The sequence below is a fragment of the Scyliorhinus canicula genome, chromosome 5 (genome assembly GCF_902713615.1).
Source record: "Scyliorhinus canicula chromosome 5, sScyCan1.1, whole genome shotgun sequence".
Taxonomy (NCBI): Eukaryota; Metazoa; Chordata; class Chondrichthyes; order Carcharhiniformes; family Scyliorhinidae; genus Scyliorhinus; species Scyliorhinus canicula.
This window is the reverse complement of record NC_052150.1, coordinates 137,237,762-137,261,244: the sequence shown is the minus strand read 5'-3', so window position 1 is coordinate 137,261,244 and position 23,483 is coordinate 137,237,762. Positions and strand designations below refer to the sequence as shown.

The 23,483-nt window shown below is 48.7% G+C and overlaps 1 protein-coding gene across 1 annotated transcript in view; it reads right to left on the bottom strand.

Annotated features, from left to right (window-relative positions):
• The window catches only part of hus1 (HUS1 checkpoint clamp component), a 62,629-nt gene that overhangs the window by 14,883 nt on the left and 24,263 nt on the right, over positions 1-23,483 (bottom strand). Inside the window, 2 exon segments of the mRNA XM_038797761.1 lie at positions 6,854-6,928; positions 19,534-19,641. Coding sequence (XP_038653689.1) covers positions 6,854-6,928; positions 19,534-19,641 — 183 coding nt within the window.

Genomic DNA, 23,483 nt, shown 5'->3' with positions numbered 1-23,483 from the left:
AATTTCATTGTAAAATATTGATAATAGAAACATACCGTGCAGCCATTTAGAATGGATTGTGTATGTAAACATTTTCCCTACCGTTTTGTTTCCTTTCTCCTGGCTTGCAACTGTTAATCTGCAGGGAGAGAACCAGAGAGAGGGGGGGGGGGAGAAACTGTAAGTGACATCACAGTAAAGCTGTGACCTGATTGGCTGGACGGGGATTTGTTAAATTTGGGGGGAAAAAATAATATTGCAAAAAAAAAAAAATCTAATTGATTAACTAGATAGTGGAGTAACTAAACCTGAGGGCAGTGAACAGTATTGAGCATTTAATTTTACAGTAAAAATCATTTAGCGTCAGGGCTATACAGTTAATTGTAACTCAATCTTACAATAATTCAAGTGTTTATGTTAAATTAATTAATTAGTGCTTAAATGTCACTCAGTGGGGTGCAGTGCTCCAACTGTGAGATGTGGCAGATCTGTGACGCTTCCAGCGTTCCGGTTGACTACATCTGCAGCAAGTGTAACCAATGGCAGCTCCTCACAGACCGCGTGGTTCGGTTGGAGCAGCAATTGGATGCACTTCGGAGCATGCAGGTGGCAGAAAGCATCATAGATAGGAGTTATAGAGATATGGTCACACCCAAGGTGCAGGCAGAGAGATGAGTGACCACCAGAAGGGGCAGGCAGTCAGTGCAGGAATCCCCTGTGGTTGCCCCCCCTCACGAACAGGTATGCCGCTTTGGATACTGTTGGGGGGAATAGCCTATCAGGGGAAAACAGCAGCAGCCAGAGCAGTGGCACCATGGCTGGCTCTAATGTTCAGCAGGGAGGGTCAAAGCGCAGAAGTGCAATAGTCATAGGGGACTCTATAGTCAGGGGAACAGATAGGCACCTCTGTGGACATGAAAGAGACTCCAGGATGGTATGTTGCCTTCCTGATGCCAGGGTCCAGGGTGTCTCAGAATGGGTAACGAGCATCCTGAAGGGGAGGGAAAACAGGCAGAGGTCGTTGTACATATTGGTACTAACGACATAGGCATGAAGGGTCATAAGGTCCTGCAGCAGGAGTTCAGGGAGCTAGGCAGAAAGTTAAAAGACAGGATCTAAGGTTGTAATCTCAGGATTATTCTCTGTGCCACGTGCCAGTGAGGCTAGAAATAGGTAGAGCAGCTAAACACGTGACTAAACAGCTAGTGTAGGAGGGAGGGTTTCCATTATCCGGACCACTGAGAGCTCTTCCGCGGTTGGTGTGACCTGTATAAAAAGGCCGGGTTGCATCTAAACTGGAGAGGCATAAATATCCTGGCCGCGAGGTTTGCTCGTGTCACACGGGAGGGTTTAAACTTGTATGGCAGGGAGGTGGGCACCAGAGCAATAGGTCAGAAGGTGAAAACATCAAGGGAGAACCAGGGAATAGGGCCAGTATGGCTCTGAGGAAGAGCAGACAGGGAGATGTTGCTGAAAACAGCGGGACTGGTGCATATGTTTTAATGCAAGAAGTATAATGGGTAAGGCAGAAGAACTTAAGAGTTTGGATTAGTACTTGGAACTATGATGTTGTTGCCATTACAGAGACCTAGTTGAGGGAAGGACAGGATTGGCAGCTAAACGTTCCAGGATTTAGATGTTTCAGGCGGGAAAGAGGGGGATGTAAAAGGGGTGGTGGAGTTGTGCTACTGGTTAGGGAGAATATCACAGCTGTACTACGGGAGGACACCTCAGAGGGCAGCAAGGCTATATGGGTAGAGATCAGACTAAGAAGGGTGCAGTCACAATGTTGGGGGTTTACTACAGGCCTCCAAACAGCCAGCGGGAGATGGAGGGGCAGATAGGTAGACAGGTTTTGGAAAGGAGTAAAAGCTACAGGGTTGTTGTGATGGGAGACTTCAACTTCTCCAATATTGACTGGGACTCACTTAGTGCTAGGGGCTTAGGCGGGGCAGAGTTTGTAAGGAGCATCCAGGAGGGCTTCTTAAAACAATATGTAGATAGTCCAACTAGGGAAGGGGCTGTACTGGACCTGGTATTGGGGAATGATCCCGGCCAGGTGGTAGAAGTTTCAGTAGGGCAGCATTTTGGGAACAGTGACCACAATTCAGTAAGTTTTAAAGTGCTGGTGGACAAGGACAAGAGTGCTCCTAGGGTGAATGTGATAAATTGGGGGAAGGTGAATTATAACAATATTAGGTGGGAACTGAAGAACCTAGATTGGGGGCGGATGTTTGAGGGTAAATCAACATCTGACATGTGGGAGACTTTCAAATGTCAGTTGAAAGGCATTCAGGACCGGCATGTTCCTGTGCGGTAAGAAGGATAAATACGGCAAATTTCAGGAACCTTGGAAAACAAGAGATATTGTAGGACCCGTCAAAAAGAAAAAGGAGGCATTTGTCAGGGCTAGAAAGCTGGGAACAGACAAAGCCTGTGTGGAATATAAGGAAAGTAGGAAGGAACTTAGGCAAGGAGTCAGGAGTGCTAAAAGGGGTCACGAAAAGTCATTGGCAAATAGGATTACGGAAAATCCCAAGGCTTTTTACACATACATAAAAAGCAAGAGGGTAGCCAGGGAAAGGGTTGGCCCACTGAAGAACAGGCAAGGGAATATATGTGTGGAGCCAGAGGAAATGGGCGAGGTACTAAATGAATACTTTGCATCAGTATTCACCAAAGAGAAGGAATTGGTGGATGTTGAGTATGGAGAAGGGTGTGTAAATAGCCTGGGTCACATCGAGATCCAAAAAGATTAGGTGTTTTTGTGTCTTGAAAAATATTAAGGTGGATAAGTCCCCAGGGCCTGATGGGATCTACCCCAGAATACTGAAGGAGGCAAGAGAGGAAATTGCTGAGGCCTTGACAAAAATCTTTGGATCCTCACTGTCTTCAGGTGATGTCCCAGAGGAGTGGAGAATAACCAGCGTTGTTCCTTTGTTTAAGAAGGGTAGCAAGGATAATCCAGGGAACTACAGGCCGGTGAGCCTTACGTCAGTGGTAGGGAAATTACTGGAGAGAATTCTTCAAGGCAGGATCTACTCCCATTTGGAAGCAAGTGGACGTATTAGCGAGAGGCAGCACAGTTTTGTGAAGGGGAGGTCGTGTCTCACTAACTTGATAGAGTTTTTCGAAGAGGTTGCAAAGATGATTGATGTAGGTAGGGCAGTGGATGGTGTCTATATGGACTTCAGTAAGGCCTTTGACAAGGCCCCTCATGGCAGACTGGTACCAAAGGTGAAGTCACATGGGATCAGGGGTGAGCTGGCAAGATGGATACAGAACTGGCTAGGTCATAGAAGGCAGAGAGTAGCAATAGAAGGGTGCTTTTCTAATTGGAGGGCTGTGACTAGTGGTGTTCCGCAGGAATCAGTGCTGGGACCTTTGCTGTTCTTAGTATATATAAATGATTTGGAGCAAAATGTAACTGGTCTGATTAGTAAGTTTGCAGACGACACAAAAGTTGGTGGCATTGCAGATAGTGATGAGGACTGTCAGAGGATACAGCAGGATTGAGATAATTTGGAGACTTGGGCAGAGAGATGGCAGATGGAGTTTAATCCGGACAAATGTGAGGTAATGCATTTTGGAAGGTCTAATGCAGGTAGGGAATACACAGTGAATGGTAGAACCCTCAAGAGTATTGACAGTCAGAGAGATCTAGTTATACAGGTCCAGAACAGAGAGGCAACACAGGTGGAGAAGGTAGTAAAGAAGGCATAAGGCATGTTTGCCTTCATTGGCCGGGGCATTGAGTATAAGAATTGGCACGTCATGTTGCAGCTGTATAGAACCTTAGTTAGGCCACACGTGGTAGTATAGTGTTCAATTCTGGTCGCCACACTACCAGAAGGATGTGGAGGCTTTAGAGAGGGTGCAAAAGAGATTTACCAGGATGTTGCCTGGTACGGAGGGCATTAGCTATGAGGAGCAGTTCAATAAACTCGGTTTGTTCTCACTGGAACGACGGAGCTTGTGGGTCGACCTGATAGAGGTCTACAAAATTATGAGGAGCATAGACAGAGTGGATAGTCAGAGGCTTTTTCCACAGGGTAGAGGTGTCAATAAGTAGGGGACAGAGGTTTAAGGTGCGACGGGCAAGGTATGGAGGAGATATACGAGGTAAGTTCTTTACACAGAGGGTAGTGGGTGCCTGGAACTCGCTGCTAGATGAGGTGGTGGATGCAGGGACGATAGTGACATTTAAGGGGCATCTTGACAAATACATGAATAGGATGGGAATAGAGGGATACGGATCCAGGAAGTGCAGAAGATTTTAGTTTAGATGGGCAGCATGGTCGGCACAGGCTTGGAGGGCCGAAGCTGTACTTTTCTTTATTCTTTGTAATGGGAAAATGATACATCAACCCATTGTTATTTGAATTAATCAACTGAATTATAAACACTTCAAAAATTATTTGCACACCATTTTCTCCTTTTGTAATTAAGATTGTCTAATACTTGTGATAAGGAATTGAATAAATTAAAACATTAAAAAAATACATATTTGACAATATGTAGCAAAATGTATCCACTTAAATGTCAACTATGTCTTTCCATACTTTCATTTAGTCCTTGAAAGGTTCAACCTCTCCAAAAAGCCAATGTTGTGACTTGAGATTTTGACCATCACCAAAAGATATTTGAGCAGGTGTCATGTGCACAATTTTCCATGCACACGAACAAAGAAGCAAGGCAAAGTATTAAATATTTCTCTCAGGCTGTACAAATCTGGTTATTTTTCAAAATTAACTAAAGCTGGAGGACAAATTTAAATGCGCTATTCGGGTGTTACTCAAGGCCAAGAGGATGAGAGAGGGGGTGCAAGAACACATGATGTACTGTTTGGAACAATGAAGTTGCAATTAAAGATAATGATAGATACCGCATAAATGTCAGATTGCATTTTAAGTTGAGACACTGTCTTCCTGATACTAATTTGCATTTAGTTGAAAAAACAAATTTAAGGCTTTGGAAGTGACACACTTCCAAGAACTATCTAACTTCCTCGCTAACAGATACCAAAAATCAGTGAGCCAAAACTCACATTCTTGTCCAGTTAGAATACCTACAGTGCAGAAGGAAGCCATTCGGCCCATCGAGTCTGCACCAACTCTCTGAAAGAGCACCCACTCAGACCCACTTCCCCGCCTTATCCCTGTAACCCCACCTAACCTTTCGACACTAAGGGGCAATTTGAAATGGCCAATCCACCTATCCACAAGTCCACATCTTTGGACTGTGAGAGGAAACCTGAGAATCTGGACGAAACCCACATAGACACAGGGAGAACGTGCAAACTCCACAGAGACAGTCTCCCAAGGACGGAATTGAATCCGGATCTCTGGGGCTGAGGCAGTAGTTCCAATCACTGTTCCACTGTGTTAGTTCAGCAAAAATGTCAGGGTCCTGCTCTACATTGCTTTTTAAGCAAAGGATACCCCCATACTCTTACACCTTAACAGCTTTAACGCAGCATTGCCAAACACCCAATGTTAGGGAATAGTTACGGGCTTCAGTAGCATAGAAAAATTATCTAAGGCACGGAGCAGCTAATCAAATGCCCACTTATTATTGGTAAGTAAAAATAAACAAATAAAGAATGAATCATTAGATAAATTCATAATCAAACAGTAGATTAAATAAATACTTAATCAGAAAATCAAATAAATTCGATCCCCTCATTTAGTGTACAGTTGTGGAATTTAATCTCCAAAGCATCAGCAAAATTTCCCAATGACATTGAATAAAAAATGAATGTCTCATTCATTTACTATGTGCCATTACACAGAACACACATCCCTATCCTGAAACAATTATGTCCTCAGTCTCACCATTTGCAATTCCATAGCAGACCTGTTGTGATGACAAAAATTCACAGATTCTGAACAAAAAATAGAAAAGCACAACACTGCTTCAGAAGGCCAATCCACAAAGTAATGCCAAAACGCTGATCAGCAGCATATTCCATAATAATAATCTTTCTTAGTGTCACAAGAGGGCTTACATTATCACTGCAATGAAGTTACTGTGAAAATCTCCCAGTCGCCACACTTCAGCGCTTGTTCGGGTACAGAGGAGAATTCAGAATGTCCAATTCACTGAACAGCATGCCTTTTGGGAACTTGTGGGAGGAAACTGGAGCACCCGAAGGAAAGACACACAGTCACGGGGGAACATGCAAACTCCGCACAAACAGTGACCCATGCCGGGAATCGAACCCAGGTCCTTGGCGCTGTGAAGCAACAGCGCTAACTACTGTGCTAACGTGCCGCCCATTCAGTGGAGTCAGTTCTGCAAGTGACACGTGCACCTGTAACCACCATCCTTCTGCAGAGAATAGCAGTACAGGCAACGCAAGAGTGCAGCATGCTGATGTAAAACTGTTCATGATTCGCGCTAACAGATTGAACAGGCACTAAAGGAGCACAATATAATCAGATATATGAATTACAGAACTCATGAGCACTAACGTTTCATAGGTGGACAATCATACTCATTAGCGAGTGATTGCCTAAGAATAAGACAACATCACTACCCTTTTCCACCGTATTCATACATCTCGTGATCCCTCAGTGCGCAAAATCTATCAATTTTAGTGTTAATAAGCTCAATGACTGGCTATCCACAGCCCTCTGGGTTTGAGAATTCCAAAGATTTACAATCCCCAGTGAAGAAATTTTGCCTCATCTCTGTCCTAAGTGGCCTGCTCCATACCCCTTATTCATTGTGTTTATTGACAAGAAAATGAAATACTTCAACAATGTTACTTATGCTGTCTTCAGCAATTAAGATGGCAATGGGTTCAACAAATGGAAACAAAAACAAACATAATAGAAACTTAATTAATGCAGTATTTAAGATACAAACTTACAACATGGTTCGCAAGATTCTTCATTCTTTCCACAACACTCTTCATGATCTTCAAAACTGGTAAATAAATGCTGACCTTAAGAATTAATGACAAGTATGTTTACAAATGTAGAAAATTCAATTCTAAATTAATTTAGAAAACGGTTCCATTCATATGCACTAAGTACTAAAAAGTTGAAAACTATGAAGTATATAATACACTTTTTGGAAACAACGGAGGTTCTGTGACCAGTCAATATAATGCACTGTGCTGATGCTGTAAAAGAAAGTTGAAAAAACAAACTTGGTTTCCAGTAGGTTTTATACTCTGAACATAGAGCATAGAACATTACAGCGCAGTACAGGCCCTTCGGCCCTCGATGTTGCGCCGTCTTGTGAAACCCCTCTAAAGTCCCTCTACACTATTCCCTTATCGTCCATATGCCTATCTAATTACCATTTGAATGCGTTTAGTGTTGTCGAGTCCACTACTATTGCAGGCAGGGCATTCCACGCCCTTACTACTCTCTGAGTAAAGAACCTACCTCTGACATCTGTCCTATATCTATCTACACTCAATTTAAAGCTATGTCCCCTTGTGCTGAGGAAAAAGGCTCTCACTGTCCACCCTATCTAATCCTCTGATCATCTTGTATGCCTCAATTAAGTCACCTCTTAACCTTCTTCTCTCTAACGAAAATAGCCTCAAGTCCTTCAGCCTTTCCTCATATGATCTTCCCTCCATACCAGGCAACATCCTTGTAAATCTCCTCTGTACCCTTTCCAATGCTTCCACATCCTTCCTATAATGTGGCGACCAGAACTGCACGCAATACTCCAAATGCGGCCGCACCAGAGTTTTGTTCAACTGCAACATGACCTCATGGCTCCGAAACTCAATTCCTCTACCAATAAAAGCTAACACACCGTACGCCTTCTTTTTTTTTTTTTTTTTTTTAAATAATTTTTATTGAATTTTTCAAAATACAAACATTTTAACCCCCCCTACATTTACATTTAAATTATAACAAAACAAAGTCAAACCCCCCTACTTAACAAGAAAAAGAAAAAGAATCCCCCCCCCCCCCCTACCCGCGCGTCCCCCCCCCCCCCCCCCCCCCCCGCCGGCGAACCGGCAGTCAGACCAACTTATCATTTCTAGCAGCGTCCTCGGGCAGGCCTTGCCCGTGCCACCGCCGCTACCGTACTTCCTTCGTCGTTGTCCCCCCTCCCCCCCTCCCGCCCTCCCCTCCCCCCCCGGGTTGCTGCTGTCATGGCCTCAGTTTCTATCTCTGATCCAAGAGGTCTAGGAAGGGTTGCCATCGCCTGGAAAACCCCTGCACCGACCCTCTCAGGGCGAATTTGATCCTTTCCAATTGGATGAAGTTTGCCATGTCGTTTAACCAGGTGTTAACACTCGGAGGCCTTTCGTCCCTCCACTGAATCAGGATCCTCCTCCGAGCCACCAAGGACGCAAAGGCTAATATTCCAGCCTCCCTCGCCTCCTGTACCCCCGGTTCCACCCCAACCCCGAAGATCGCAAGTCCCCATCCTGGCTTGACCCTGGACCCCACCACTCTCGACACCGTCCCTGCCACCCCCTTCCAGAACTCCTCCAGTGCCGGACATGCCCAAAACATATGTGCATGATTCGCAGGGCTTCCCGAACATCTAATACACCTGTCTTCACCCCCGAAAAACCGACTCATCCTTGTCCCCGTCATGTGGGCTCTATGCAGTACCTTAAATTGAATGAGACTTAGTCTCGCACATGACGACGACGAGTTAACCCTCTCCAGGGCGTCTGCCCATGTCCCGTCCTCTATCTGTTCCCCCAGCTCTAACTCCCACTTATCTTTCAGCTCCTCTACTGGTACCTCCTCCACCTCCTGCATAATCTTATAGATGTCCGAGATCTTCCCCTCCCCGACCCAGACCCCTGATAGCACCCTATCACTCACCCCCCTGTCGGGGAGCGCGGGGAACCCCGCTACCTGTCGTCTGGCAAATGCCTTCACTTGGAGGTACCTGAACGTGTTCCCCGGGGGGAGCCCAAATTTCTCCTCCAGCTCTCCCAGGCTCGCAAACCTCCCCTCTATAAACAAGTCCCTCAGTTGTCTAATACCCGCCCTCTGCCAGCTCTGGAATCCCCCTCCTGTGTTTCCCGGCGCAAATCTGTGGTTCCCTCTTAGTGGTGCCCCTATCAGACCTCCCACTTCCCCCCTGTGTCGCCTCCACTGCCCCCAGATCTTGAGGGTGGCCGCCACCACCGGGCTCGTGGTATACCTCGTGGGAGGGAGCGGCCATGGTGCCGTTACCAGTGCCCCTAAGCTTATGTTGCCGCAGGACGCCCTCTCCATGCGCTTCCAGGCTGCCCCCTCCCCTTCCATCATCCACTTTCGTACCATCGATGTATTTGCCGCCCAGTAATATCCTGAAAGGTTGGGTAACGCCAGCCCTCCACTATCCCTACTCCGCTCCAAAAAGACCCTTCTAACTCTCGGGGTGCCATGTGCCCACACATACCCCATGATACTACTCGTTACCTTCTTGAAAAAGGCCCTGGGGAGGAAGATGGGCAGACACTGGAACAAAAACAAGAACCTCGGGAGGACCGTCATTTTAACTGACTGCACCCTCCCTGCTAGCGACAGCGGCACCATGTCCCACCTCTTAAACTCCTCCTCCATCTGCTCCACCAGTCTGGAAAAGTTCAACTTGTGTAGGGTCCCCCAGTTCTTTGCCACCTGCACCCCCAAATACCTAAAACTTTTAACTGCTCTTTTGAAGGGGAGCCTCCCAATTCCCTCCCCTTGGTCTCCCGGGTGTATTACAAAGACCTCACTTTTCCCCAGATTTAATTTATATCCCGAAAAGTCCCCGAACTCCGCTAGTATCCCCATTACCTCCGGCATTCCCCCCTCCGGGTCTGCCACATACAACAACAAATCATCCGCATAGAGCGAGACCCGATGTTCCTCCCCTCCCCTTGTCAGTCCTCTCCACCCCCCTGAACCCCTCAGTGCCATCGCCAACGGCTCAATCGCTAATGCAAAGAGTAAGGGAGATAGGGGACATCCCTGCCTAGTACCTCGATGGAGCCCAAAATATTCTGACCTCCTCCCGTTTGTTACCACACTTGCCATCGGAGCTGAATAGAGCAGTTTTACCCACTTGATAAATCCCTCCCCAAACCCAAACCTTTCCAACGTCTCCCACAAGTATTCCCACTCCACCCTGTCAAATGCCTTCTCCGCGTCCAGCGCTACCACTATCTCCGCCTCCCCTTCCACTGCTGGCATCATAATCACATTTAACAATCTCCGGACATTTGTGTTAAGTTGGCGTCCCTTCACGAACCCCGTCTGGTCTTCATGGACTACCCCTGGCACACAGTCCTCTATCCTGGTTGCCAGGACCTTTGCTAACAGCTTGGCATCTACATTTAAGAGGGAGATAGGCCTGTAGGACCCGCACTGGACCGGGTCCTTGTCCCGCTTCAAAATCAAGGAGATCAGGGCCTGCGACATTGTTGGAGGCAGAACCCCCCCCTCGCGCGCCTCATTGAAGGCTCGCACCAGCACTGGACCCACCAAGTCCACAAATTTCCTGTAAAACTCCACCGGGAACCCATCCGGCCCCGGCGCCTTCCCCGCCTGCATCTGGCCTATCCCTTTAATTAGCTCCTGCAGCTCTATCGGCGCCCCCAACCCTTCCACCAGCTCCTCCTGTACCTTTGGGAACCCCAATTTGTCGAGAAAGTTCTTCATTCCCCCTCTCCTCTTCGGCGGTTCAGACCTATACAATTCCCTATAGAAGTCCCTAAAGACCCTATTCACCTCTTGCCCCTTCTGCACGACATCCCCACCCCTCTCTCTCACTCCCCCAATCTCTCTGGCTGCATCTCGCTTACGAAGCTGGTGTGCCAGCATCCTGCTCGCCTTTTCCCCGTACTCATACGCCGCACCCTGCGCCCTTCTCCACTGCATTTCCGCCTTCCTAGTGGTCAGTAGGTCGAACCTGGCCTGCAAGCTACGCCGCTCCCTTAATAGCCCCTCCTCTGGCGCCGCCGCATATTTCCTATCTACTTCTAGGAGCTCCCCCACCAGCCTCTCCCTTTCCTGCCTCTCCTTCCTCTCTCTGTGTGCCCTTATGGAGATCAGCTCTCCTCTAATCACTGCTTTCAAGGCCTCCCAGACCGTCCCCACCTGCACCTCACCTGTGTCATTCGTACCCAGATAGTTCTCAATGCCCGTTCTCACCCTTCTGCACACCTCTTCGTCCGCCAACAGCCCTACATCCAGGCGCCACAACGGGCGTTGGTCCCGCGCCTCCCCCATGTCCACGTCCACCCAATGTGGTGCATGGTCCGATATCGCAATGGCCGAGTACTCCGTGTCCTGCACTCTCGGTATCAGTCCCCTGTTCAATACGAAAAAATCGATCCTAGAGTACACTCTGTGGACGTGGGAGAAAAAAGAATACTCCCTCGCCCTAGGCCTACCAAATCTCCATGGGTCTACCCCTCCCATCTGCTCCATGAACCCCCTTAACACCTCTGCCGCTGCCGGCCTCCTATTCGTCCTGGAACTCGATCTATCCAGCCCAGGGTCTAACACCGTATTAAAGTCCCCTCCCATGATCAGGCCCCCTGCCTCCAGTCCCGGGATGAGGCCCAGCAGGCGCCTCATAAAACCCGCGTCGTCCCAGTTCGGGGCATACACATTTACCAGTACCACACTCTCTCCCTGCAGCCTACCCCTCACCATCACGTACCTGCCCTCCTTGTCTGCCACCACCTCTGCCGCCACAAACGACACTCTCTTTCCCACCAAAATCGCCACCCCCCCGGTTCTTGATATCCAAGCCTGAGTGGAACACCTGTCCCACCCACCCCCTTCTCAGGCGGACCTGATCTGCTACCCTCAAATGAGTCTCCTGCAGCATTGCTACATCAGCCTTCAGTCCCTTCAGGTGTGAGAAGACCCTTGATCTTTTGACCGGCCCATTCAGCCCCCTTACGTTCCACGTGATCAATCGGGTCGCAGAGCGACCCGTCCCTACTCCCTGTCGATTAGCCATGTCTTGTCCCTTGCTCGCCCCGGGTCATCCCTTCTTTTCTGACCCGCTTCCCATAGCGATGGCCCCCCCCCCCCCCCCCACCCCCCCCCCGGCTCTCCCCTTCTCGTCCCTGGTCTTTCTAGCAGCAACCCGTGTCCCCCCCCAGTCCCCCCCCCCCTTCCCCCCCCCCCCCCCTGGCTAGGACCCCTCCTAGCCGCGATGTACCCCACATCGTACTCCCGAGAGTCAGCTGGTCTCCGCTGACCCGGCTGCTCCTGCCACATTCCGACTCCTCCCGGTTCACCCCATCTGCGCCCGTGAAAGATCCCCTTACAACCCCCGAGAAAGACCCGCATAATCAACCCGCTCCCCCCCGTCCCGTCTCCCCAACTTAACAATATAAATACAAATACCCAATGGCAACTAAATACATAAATACTTAACTACATACTTAAATAACAAAATAATTAACTAACTATCAACTAACAGTGTGCCCAACCATCACCCTCCATCAAACAGTATAAATATCCGCAGATAACCCGAACCCGAAAAGAAAAAAAAAAAAAGAACCAAAAAACCCCCCCAAGCACCCAAAGAAAAAGGGTAAGAGGGGTAAATAACTAAGGGAAATTGGAAACGGGAAAAAACACCCCATAAGAAGCCAACGACCCACAATAGAGATTTCAACAGTACAAATATACAGAAACACCCAACAACTCGAAACCTTCAAAATATTCAGAAAAGTCAACCGTTCGAGAAAAAACACCCCAAACACTCCACGAAACTGTTACCCAGTTCCGACCTGGCCTGAAAAAGAAAAGGGCCACTTGCACAATCAAGAGTCCCCCGGCGGCTACGACCGCCGGTGCTCCCAGGTTTTAGTTCGTGTCCAACTTTTCCTCTTGTACAAAGGTCCAGGCCTCCTCTGGGGACTCGAAATAATGATGTTGGTCCTTGTAGGTGACCCACAAGCGCGCCGGTTGCAACATTCCAAATTTGATCTTTTTCGCGTGTAGCACCGCCTTTGTCCGGTTGTACCGGGCCCGCCGCTTTGCCACCGTCCGCACTCCAGTCCTGGTACACCCTTACCGTCGAGTTCTGCCACTTGCTGCTTTTCTCCCTTTTAGCCCACCTCAGGACTTTCTCTCGATCACTTAGCCGCTGGAACCGCACCAGCACCGCCCTCGGGGGCTCGTTTGCCCTAGGCCTCCTGGCCATGACCCGGTATGCCTCTTCCAATTCCAGGGGCGCCGGACCGGCCCCTTCCCCCATCAGGGAGCTCAACATCTCCGCCACATATCCCGGGAGATCCGACCCCTCCAGGCCTTCTTCCAGGCCCAGGATCCTCAAATTTTTCCTCCTCATCCGAGTGTCCAGCTCCTCGAAGCGGCTCTGCCACTTCATGTGGAGTGCCTCGTGCACCTCCACCTTTGCCCCGATGACTGTGGCCTCCTCCTCCCTCGCGGCCATCTCCTGCTGCAGATCTTTAATCGACGCCTCTTGGATCGCCTGGGCTCCCACCAACCTGGTGGCCGTCGCGTTCATGGACTCTAAGAGTTCCACTTTCATCTCCGTGAAAAAACGGAGGAGAGCAGCCTGCTGCTCCTCCGCCCATTTCTTCCACTCCTCCGGTGCACCGCCGGCCGCCATTTTGATTTTCTTCCCCCGCTTTTTTTGGGGAGCTGCTGCCGTTTTTCTTGCCGCTCCACTCCGGGTACCGACCATAAAATCGGTCTAGTTCTCCTCAGGGGACCTTCCCCCACCGGGATTCGTTTTTTCAGCGCCGTTGGGGCCCTCCAATTGGCCCAAAAACACCTTTGTTGCAGGAGCTTCCAAATGTGCGGCTTAGCTAGTCATAGCCGCAACCGGAAGTCCACCGTACGCCTTCTTAACAACTCTCTCAACCTGGGTGGCAACTTTCAGGGATCTATGGACATGGACACCGAGATCTCTCTCCTCCATCCTAACCCACTCTACCCCTTCTCCTTCCCACCACCGCTGCACCTTGTCCACATTCACCGCCGAATAATAATAAAGTAAGTTTGGTAACGCCAACCCCCCCACTGCTGCCTCTACCTCTGTAGCAGGATCCTCCCAACCTTCGGCACCTTCCCCGCCCATACAAAGTCAGAGATGATTGTGTCCACTTTCCGAAAAAAGGCCTTTGGTGTAAAGATCGTGAGAGCCTGAAAGATAAACAAGAACCTCTGCAGAATATTCACTTTCACCACTTGGACCCTCCCCGCCAACGTTAAGTGCAGTGTAACCCACCTCTTAAGATCCTCACTAGCCTCCTCCACCAGCTTCGCTAAGTTCCACTTATGGAGCCCCGTCCATTCGCTCGCTACCTGAATCCCCAAGTACCTAAACCTATCCCTCGCTACCATAAATGGCATCCAGCGCAAACAGCAACGGCGACAGCGGACAATCCTGTTTCGTACCCATGTGTAAGTCAAAACTTTGTGAGCTCATATCATTCGTCCTCACCCTCGCTCTTGGAGCCACATACAGCAACCGCACCCATGCCACAAATCTCAGCCCAAACCCAAACCTTCCCAAAACTTCGAACAAGTACCGCCACTCCACCTGATCAAATGCTTTCTCCGTGTTCATGGACACCACCACCTCCGGTACCAGAGCTCTCGAGGATTCATCACCACATTCAACAGCCGTCTTATATTACTCGCGAGCTGCCTGCCCTTCACGAAGCCCGTTTGATCTTCTGCAACCACCCCGGGACACAATTCTCCATCGTCCCCGCCAACAACTTAGCCAATACTTTCACATCTGTATTCAATAGTGATATGGGTCTATACGATCCACATTCTACCGGATCATTCCCTTTTTTGGGATTGTGATTATTGCCTGCTTCATCGTCTCTGGCAACTCCCCCTTCTCCAGTGCTTCATTAAACGCCCCCAATAGATGTGGTGCCGCAAATTCCTTATAAAATTCTACCGGGTACCCATCCGGCCCAGGGGCCTTCCCCGACTTCATACCCCTGATAATATCCAGCACCTCCCTCAGCCCCAGGGTTCCTCCAACGTCTGCCTCTTTGCTTCCTCCACCAAATTCCAGCTCGTCCAGATACCACCCCATGTCCCCCCACTCTCCTCCTGGGTCTGCCTCATAAAGTCCCTGGTAATACTCTCTAAATGCCTCATTTATCTTCCCTGGCTCTGACACCACATCTCCAGCCCCAGTCCGGATCTTCAACATTTGCCTGGACGCAGTCTGCCTCTGCAGCTGGTGCGCCAGCATGCGGCTCGCCTTCTCCCCATACTTGTATTGCACCCCTCTTGCCCTATGCAGTTGCCCTACCGCCCTCCCCGTTGTCAGCCTGTCAAATTGCCCCTGCAACTTTTTCCTCCTCGCCAATCCCTCCACGACGGGCACCCTCGAATATTCCCTGTCCACCTCCACTATCCTGCTCACTAGACGGTCATTTTCCGCCCTTCTTTCCTTATTCGCACGAACCTTAAATGAGATAATTGCTCCCCAGACCACTGCCTTCAGTGCTTCCCAAAAAATGCCCGCCGACACCTCCCCATTCTGATTGAACTCCACATAATCGCTAATCGCCAAGCGCACCTTATCATTAAAGCCTCCATCCGCCAACAACCCTGAGTCAAACCTCCAGCCCGGCCTCTGCTCTCACCCCGTACTGAACCAAATATCCAGCCAGTGGGGTTTATGGTCCAAGATAACTATCCCCGCATACTCTGCCCCCTCCACCCCAACCAAAATCTCCCGACTCACTACAAAGTAATCAATCCTCGAATACACCTTATAGACGTGTGAAAAGAAGGAGTACTCCCTTCCCCTGGGTTCTGAAAGTGCCATGGATCCACCATATCCATCGCCTCCATAAACCCCCCCCCACCCCCCAGCTCCTTTGCCATTCGCACCCTACCCATCGACCTGGGGTTCAATCTATCCACCCTCGGCTCCAGGACACAGTTAAAATCTCCTCCCATGATCAACTGGTACGTGGCCAAATCCGGGATTGCTGCCAGCAACCCTCTCATAAAACCCACATCATCCCAATTTGGGGCATACATATTTACCAACACTACTGGTGCCCCTTCCAATACCCCACTCACAATCACATATCTCTCACCTGGATCCCTCACCTCCTTCGTACTCACAAATCCCATTTGTGTTCATTAAAATCGCCACACCCCTCGATTTCAAATCAAACCCCGAATGAAAAACCTGCCCGATCCACCCCTTCCTTAACATAACCTGGTCCTTCACACGGAGGTGTGCAAAAAGCCAACCCCCACTTTCAAGCTCCTGAGTCGAGCGAACACCCACAACCTCTTAACCGACCCATTCAGTCCCCGGACGTTCCACGTTAGCAACCTTACCGGAGGCCTGCGCCTCCAATCCCCTCTACCGTCCGTCATTTTCCCCACTTAACTTCTGCCCCTTTAATTCCACTCTGTGCCTAGCCCATCCCAGATGGCCCCTTTCTTCGCCCTTGATCATGTCATCTCTCACCCCCTGCCGCGTCCCAGAAACCACCCACCTCCGTGCTTTTTCCCTTCCCCTTCTTCCCCCCCCACTTCCCCTTTCCCACTCCCTCCGGCCACCTCTCTTGGCCTTCTCTCCCACCACCTCACTTCCGTTCACCAGCATAACCTGCTAGCGCGGCTGCCCCTGCCCAAAGGCACATCCTAATGACCTCCCCCTCCCACTTCTCAGCTCAAAGAAGAAGGCTTCCTGCAGGCCTTGCCCTCCCCCACCCAAACAAGGACTTCTCCTGAACTCCAGGCAGCCTTCTCCAAAAGCAAACAAACAGACTTAAACACAAACAGTCCCATAAAACAGGAGGGGGGTGGGAACATCCATCCCCACATAAACGTTTCACCCCTACAACTTACAATCTCAACATTGAACAGAAACCCACCCCCCACAAAAAAAGGCAAAAATCCCCCAATCCCTACATCTACTTCAAACATGCTCCCGACTATTAAATAATACCAGCACCCCGGTTCCCAAGCATTGTCCACTCAGTTCTCCCCCAGTTTATGCTCATTAATGAAGTCTTCGGCCGCTTCTGGGGTCTCGAAATAATATTCCCCGGCCTCCGAACGTCATCCATAATTTTGCCAGGTAGAGCACCCCAAACCTGATCTGCCAACGGTACAGCACCGCCTTGGCCTTGTTGAAACCTGCCTGCCGTTTTGCCAACTTGGCTCCGATGTCCTGATAAATCCAGACGTTATTCCCCCCCCCCCCCCCCCCCCCCCCCACAGTCGCAGCGACGCTTCTCCTTGGCCTACCGTACAATTTTCTCTTTCCTCCACAAATTTATGGAGTCTCACGATCACCGCCCACGGCGGCTCCCCAGCTCTAGGCTTTTGCCTCAGAGACCTATGCGCTCGGTCCACTTCAGGTGCCTTATCTAGCACCCCTTCTGCCACCAGTCCTGCCAGCATCCTCGAGACGTAACTCGTGGCACTCACACCTTCCACTCCTTCAAGCAGGCCCACTATTCGCAGGTTCTGTCTTCTCGGGGTATTCTCCTGCTCCTCAACCTTTGCCCTCAGCGTTTTACAAAGGTCTCCTAGGAGCCCCACCTCCGCCTCCAGAGCCACCACACAATCGCTGTGGTCCGAGATCACTCCTTCAATCTCCCGAATCTGTGACCCCTGCAACTCCAAACACCTCTCCATCCGCTCCAAAGTACTCTTCAGGGGTGCCACAGCTTCTGCAATGGCCTTTGCATGATCCTCATGCATTTCTTTCCTCTGTTTATGGAATACCTCCTTGATAAAATTCATCAGTTCCTGTATCTGGGGCCTTACAGCTTGCCCCTCCCCGCCTGCATGCTGGAAGAGACTGACTGTGAAGCACAAGACTGTTTCAACTTTCCAGTCAAACCTCTCACTGTTTCCTGCCGAGTCCGGTGATCAGTAAGCATACCATTCCAGGGGTAAACTACTCCTCTAAACTTCACATACGCCTTTTCATCAAAATTCCACCCGGATCTGAGTAAAGAGAGCCCTTTTCTGCGACTTTGAACAGGAACAGCCCTGTATGTGACCAATCACTCCATGGTCACAAGAGGAAGTGAGCATCCCCTTTCTTAAATACTCCACCATGTTGGCCATGCCTAAAGTTGCCTGGCCTTATATTCTAAATGTCTTCCCTAAATCTCTCTGCCTTTCAATCGCCCTTTGATGTGCTCCTTAAAACCCATCTTTTTAGCCAAGCTGTTAATCAGCTGCCCTTATATCTCCTGTGGCTCGGTGTCATATCTTATTTATAATGTTCCTGTGAAACGTTTCTGGACATTTCTGTTGTATACATTATGAAAAATGGCTATCCACTCCCTAAGATTATACCTCTTTACCCTGTCTGGCGGATCTCCTGTTTGGAACTTTGTCAATCGCCCTTTTTGAAATCCATGTATTTTCCCTCACACTATTTTCGTATTATCGAGTAATATGATCCTTAAGTAGAAATACTTACATTTTTCAACCACAGGTCTTAAACTCAGATGAACACACTCACCTTTTAAAAATAGGTATTATGCTGGCCAGTTTCCAGTCTTCCAGCAAAACTACATTAAAGAGCACCATGGAAAATAATTTATGGAGTCAGCATAATTTTGTTCCTCAGGATCTGAAGATACATCCCAACGGTCCCTGACAGCTCATCTTCCTTTAGCTGTACTACCGTATCTCAAATTCATCAAAATATTACTCACTACACCGTCAACAATTTCAAACACTGATATCCACTCTGATAGCCTTTTCTTTTGTGAAGTAAAGTAATTATTAAATATATCTACTAGTTTTTGATCATCATTGAGAAATTGAAAATCCTCTTCTTTCACATGGCCACTTTGCTTTTAACTGATCTCCTTGTAAAATACTTCAGGAATCTTTCTGATGTTTCTTAGGTATTTGCCATAACCTACTCTGAACATCCATATTCTCCTTTAGTCACAGACGATAGTGAACATCTAACATGGAGGCTGTACCTTTTATCCTCCAGCCTTACACACAGCGATGTCACTACACAACTTCTTAAAAGCACATGTTATTGCTTGCATTGCCTTGCATACAGTATCACAAGACAAACATTCCCTCCTGTTCCCGTGTCCTGAGGAACTTTAGACTAAAATTAAATTCTCGCAGCTGAGCTAAAATCCTTTCAAGCACTAGAAAAAACATAATTTATTATATAAATCAAATAAATTAAGATGTGGTCTCAGTTAATTTCCATAATGTGAACAAAACCAACACAAAAAGAAACCCACTTTAAAAAAAATTCATTCCTGGAATGTGGGTGATTCTGGCTAGGCCAGCATTTATTGCCCATCCCTAATTGCCCTTTCAGAAGGCATTTAAGAGTCAACCACATTGCTGTGGGTCTGGAGTCACATTAGGCCAGACCAGGTAAGGACAGCAGATTTCCTTTCCTAAAGATTGAACCAGATGGATTTTTACTACAATCGGCAATTGGTGTATTGGTCACCAGATTTTATTGGATTTATATTTATGACATGGTGGGATTTGAACCCGGGTCCCCAGAGCATTACCCTGGGTCTCTGGATTACTAGTCCAGTGACAATATCACTATGTCACCACCTGCCCATCACTGTCAGCTATGAACCTAATCACTTACATCAAAATCTGGAACACTGGGTTCTTCAAAATCATTCCAAAGCTTTCTGGGGATGATGCTGACAGGAATGTCATGTGTAACAATGCGACTGTGACTGGAGAGAGATGGCTGTAAGAGCAGAAAGTAAAGTATTTTTTAAATAAACATTTTATTAAATTATCAAATATAAACAGTGATATACATATTGACAAAGATAGACACATAATATATATTACATTAAAAAAATCAAGAGTAAGAAATTCTTTAACAAATACAATGGAACAAGAAACCCCTCTACTAACCCCACTAACTTAACCCCCTTACTCTCGAACATGGCCAGGTTTTTAAAGAAAGTAATGAATGGCCACCACTTCTGGTAGAACGTTCCATTCCAGCCTCTTGCAGTATACATGATCATTTCCAGATGCAAGACCCATGTCATATCTTCCACCCATTCAGATGCTTTGGGTGATGTGAGAGATCGCCAGTTAAGTAACATTCACCTCTTGGCTATTAAAGAGGCAAAGGCAAGAACATCATCCCACACTCCTGAGTAGAATGATGGGGAGTCTGAACTCAAACTATTGCAACCAGAGGGCAAGGTTCTAGGGTTATCTGCAAAATCTTGGGATGTCATGCCAATATACAGCAAGTTTCGGAGAAGACCAAAACACATGCATCTGGTTAGCTAACGTAAGTGAACAGCGGTCACACTTGTTCTCCACGTTGCAAAAGAATCCACTCATCCTTGCTTTTGTCCAATGGATTCTGTGTAGTATTTTGAACTGAAGCAATCTCAGTGTAGCGCAAGATAAAGTTGAATTCACCCTGTAGAGAGCTTCTCTCCAAACATCCTCAGTCAGCACCTTGGCTAGCTCCCCCACCCATTTCTCGTATACTCTATCCAAAGGGGCAGGATCTGAAGATAGAATGAGATTGTACAGACTTGAAATTCACCCTCTCTCCCGCTGTGTTATAGCCACCGAAGTTGGCTACTGCCCGACACAAAATGGAGAATTGAACTGCATGCAGGGAAAACAGGACAATGTAAGGAAAACAGGCAGGCTGCAGAATCTCCCTGTGTATTCTGTCTGCAAATAAACCAGACAGCACTGAAACTAACAGTTGCGCATATTAATTGAGCGATTCCCGGTGATTCCCGGGCACAGTGGACACAATCGAGAATAACAAAGGTCAAGCCAGACTCTTAGGCGCCAGCAGGAGTCCCGGACAATAAGTTACAAACAGCCCAGCGATCGGGAAACAGCCCCAGTATTGGGGAATTCAAACGAATCGATTGGTATGAGGTCCAATCGATTGCAAGCAGGTATAGGATCCGCCCAGATGGGCGCGAAGCCCCTGTGACCTATAAAGGACAGATCCCAAGTCCAGCTCTCTCTCTTAGCCGGCTCTCCCAGCAGAACACCTTTGCAGCAGCTCTCTAAGAACTTGACCGTGAGAAGGAGAGGCCTGGCTAACAGCTACACCGACAAGTAAGTGTCCAACCAACGCACGCTACGAGAATAGACACTCCTGACCCCTTAGTCCATACCAACTGGGAAGCTTGTAGTCTCAGGACAGAACAAGAGGCCATTGTTCCCTGATCCAGTGTGTTCCCTTATCGAAGATAAGTATTGGCTTATAGTGGCAGGAATAGTTTAGTCCGTTAGTATTAGTTGCATGAGTATCGATTTACTGTGTAATAATAAATGTGTTTGATTGAACCTTACTAACTGGTGTATTGAGTCATTGATCTGAACTTGAACTTGAACCTCGTGGCGGTATCATAAGGATAGCTGCCGACTCTAGAGCTAAGGAATAAAACGGAGCCAATTTAGTGTTAAGCACACTCACCAGAACGAGCAACAGTGTCAAGGCCAATAACTTTTCCAGCAGGGAAGGAAGGACCAGGGGAAGGACGAAAATAACTTCAGTGAGAAATCCCAAATTTGAAGGAAAAAAAAAGGTTGGAGTCAGTCAGGTTGTATCTGTCCATGAGGTTTCCAAGGCTGGCAAAGCCTCCACCTAGAAATAAATCTCCAAAGAGCAGCAGATCTCCCGTTCTCCAGGACCTGAACGATGGATACATGCTCGAAGGTACGAAGAGATAATTATAACATATCAGGGCAAATGAGGGCAGTGAGAGAAGATTAAATTGCAGCCAGAACTGTTTCCAAATCCTGAGGGAGATGATCACCACAGGGCTCGAGGAAAGACCTACAGGTGAGCGGTGCAGCAATTATGGCGTGTAGGGAGGAGGCTGCGCCACAAGGCTGTGCCTCCATCCTACTCTAGTTCAACCCTGAGCCATTGTAGGTTTTTCTGTACGTTAGCAGCTCAGTAATAAAACAGGAGATTCTGGAGGGCTAAGCCTCCCGATCCTCTTGTCTCTCTGAAGCAGAGTGCTGCAGACTCTGCACTTGCCTGCCCAGATAAAAGTTTTTTTTTAACAAGCAATTTTATTGAGGTATTGTTTGGCATTGTGAACAGTTACAGATAACAGAAATATGCAAATATCAACGGAAAACCAATACTTCAATCAAACCATAATGCACATACCCGCTCCTCTCCCATAGACACTACCCACCTATTTATCCCTCCTACTCTACTCTAATCTCCCCCCTCGCTGACGTTCACTCTCCCGCGAAGAAGTCGATGAATGGTTGCCACCTTCGGGCGAACCCCAGTACAGATGCCCTCAAGGCGAACTTAATTTTTTCCATACCCAGAAAACTTGACATGTCCGAAAGCCATAGTTCGGTCTTCGGGGGTTTTGAGTCCCTCCATGCCAGCAGTATTCGCCACCGGGGTATCAGGAAAGCAAAGGCCAGAACATCGGCCTCTTTCTCCCCTGGACGTCCCGGGTCTTTCCAAACTCCGAAAATTGCCACCCCTGGACTCATCACCACCCTTGTTTTCAGCACCCAGGACATGACCCCCCGCAAATCCCTCCCAGTACCCCCTAAGCTGAGGGCTTGCCCAAAACTTGTGAACGTGGTTTGCTGGTCCTCCCGCGCATCTAGCGCACTTGTCCTCTACCCCAAAGAAATTGCTCATCCGAGCTACCGTCATGTGGGCCCGGTGGACGACCTTAAACTGAATCAGGCCGAGCCTGGCACATGTTGCGGTTGAGTTTACCCTACTCAGGGCTTCTGCCCACAGCCCGTCCTCCATCTCCCTGCCAAGCACCTCCTCCCATTTGAGTTTCAGTTCCTCCGTCAGGCACTCTTCACCCTTCATGAGCACCTTGTAAATATCTGAGACTCTACCCTCTCCTCCGTCTCCTCTAGAGACTATTCTGTCCTGGATCCCTATTGGCGGGAGGCATGGGAAGGATGGGACCTGTCTGCGTACCAAGTTCCGCATCTGTAAGTACCTAACGTCATTTCCCCTTACCAGCCCAAATTTCACCTCTAAACCCCTCAGACTCGCAAAGCTCCCCTCCAGGAACATATCGCCCACCCTCCTCACCCCCGCCTGCCGCCATGTTCGGAACCCTCCATCCATGTTCCCGGGGGCGAAACAATGGTTATCACATATTGGAGCCCAGACCAATGCACCCACCTCCCCTACATGCCTCCTCCACTGGTCCCATATCCGCAGGGCCGCCCCCATTACCGGGCTGGTGGAGTACCTGGCCGGCGAAAGCAGTAGGGGAGTCGTGACCAGGGCTGCCAAACTGGTGCCCCTGCACGAAGCCGCCTCCACTCGCTGCCAGATGGACCCCGTACCCACCATCCACTTCCTTATCATGGCTATGTTAGCAGCCCAGTAGTAGTTGATCAGACTCGGCAATGCCAGTCCTCCCTAGCTGTGGCTCCTTTCAAGCATCGCCTTCTTCACCCACGGGGATTTTCCAGCCCAGACAAAGTTCATGATGATTTGCCAGTCCTTTGAAGAAAGACTGTGAATAAAGATCGGGGGGCACTGGAAGATGAACAGGAATCTAGAGAGGATTGTCATCTTTACAG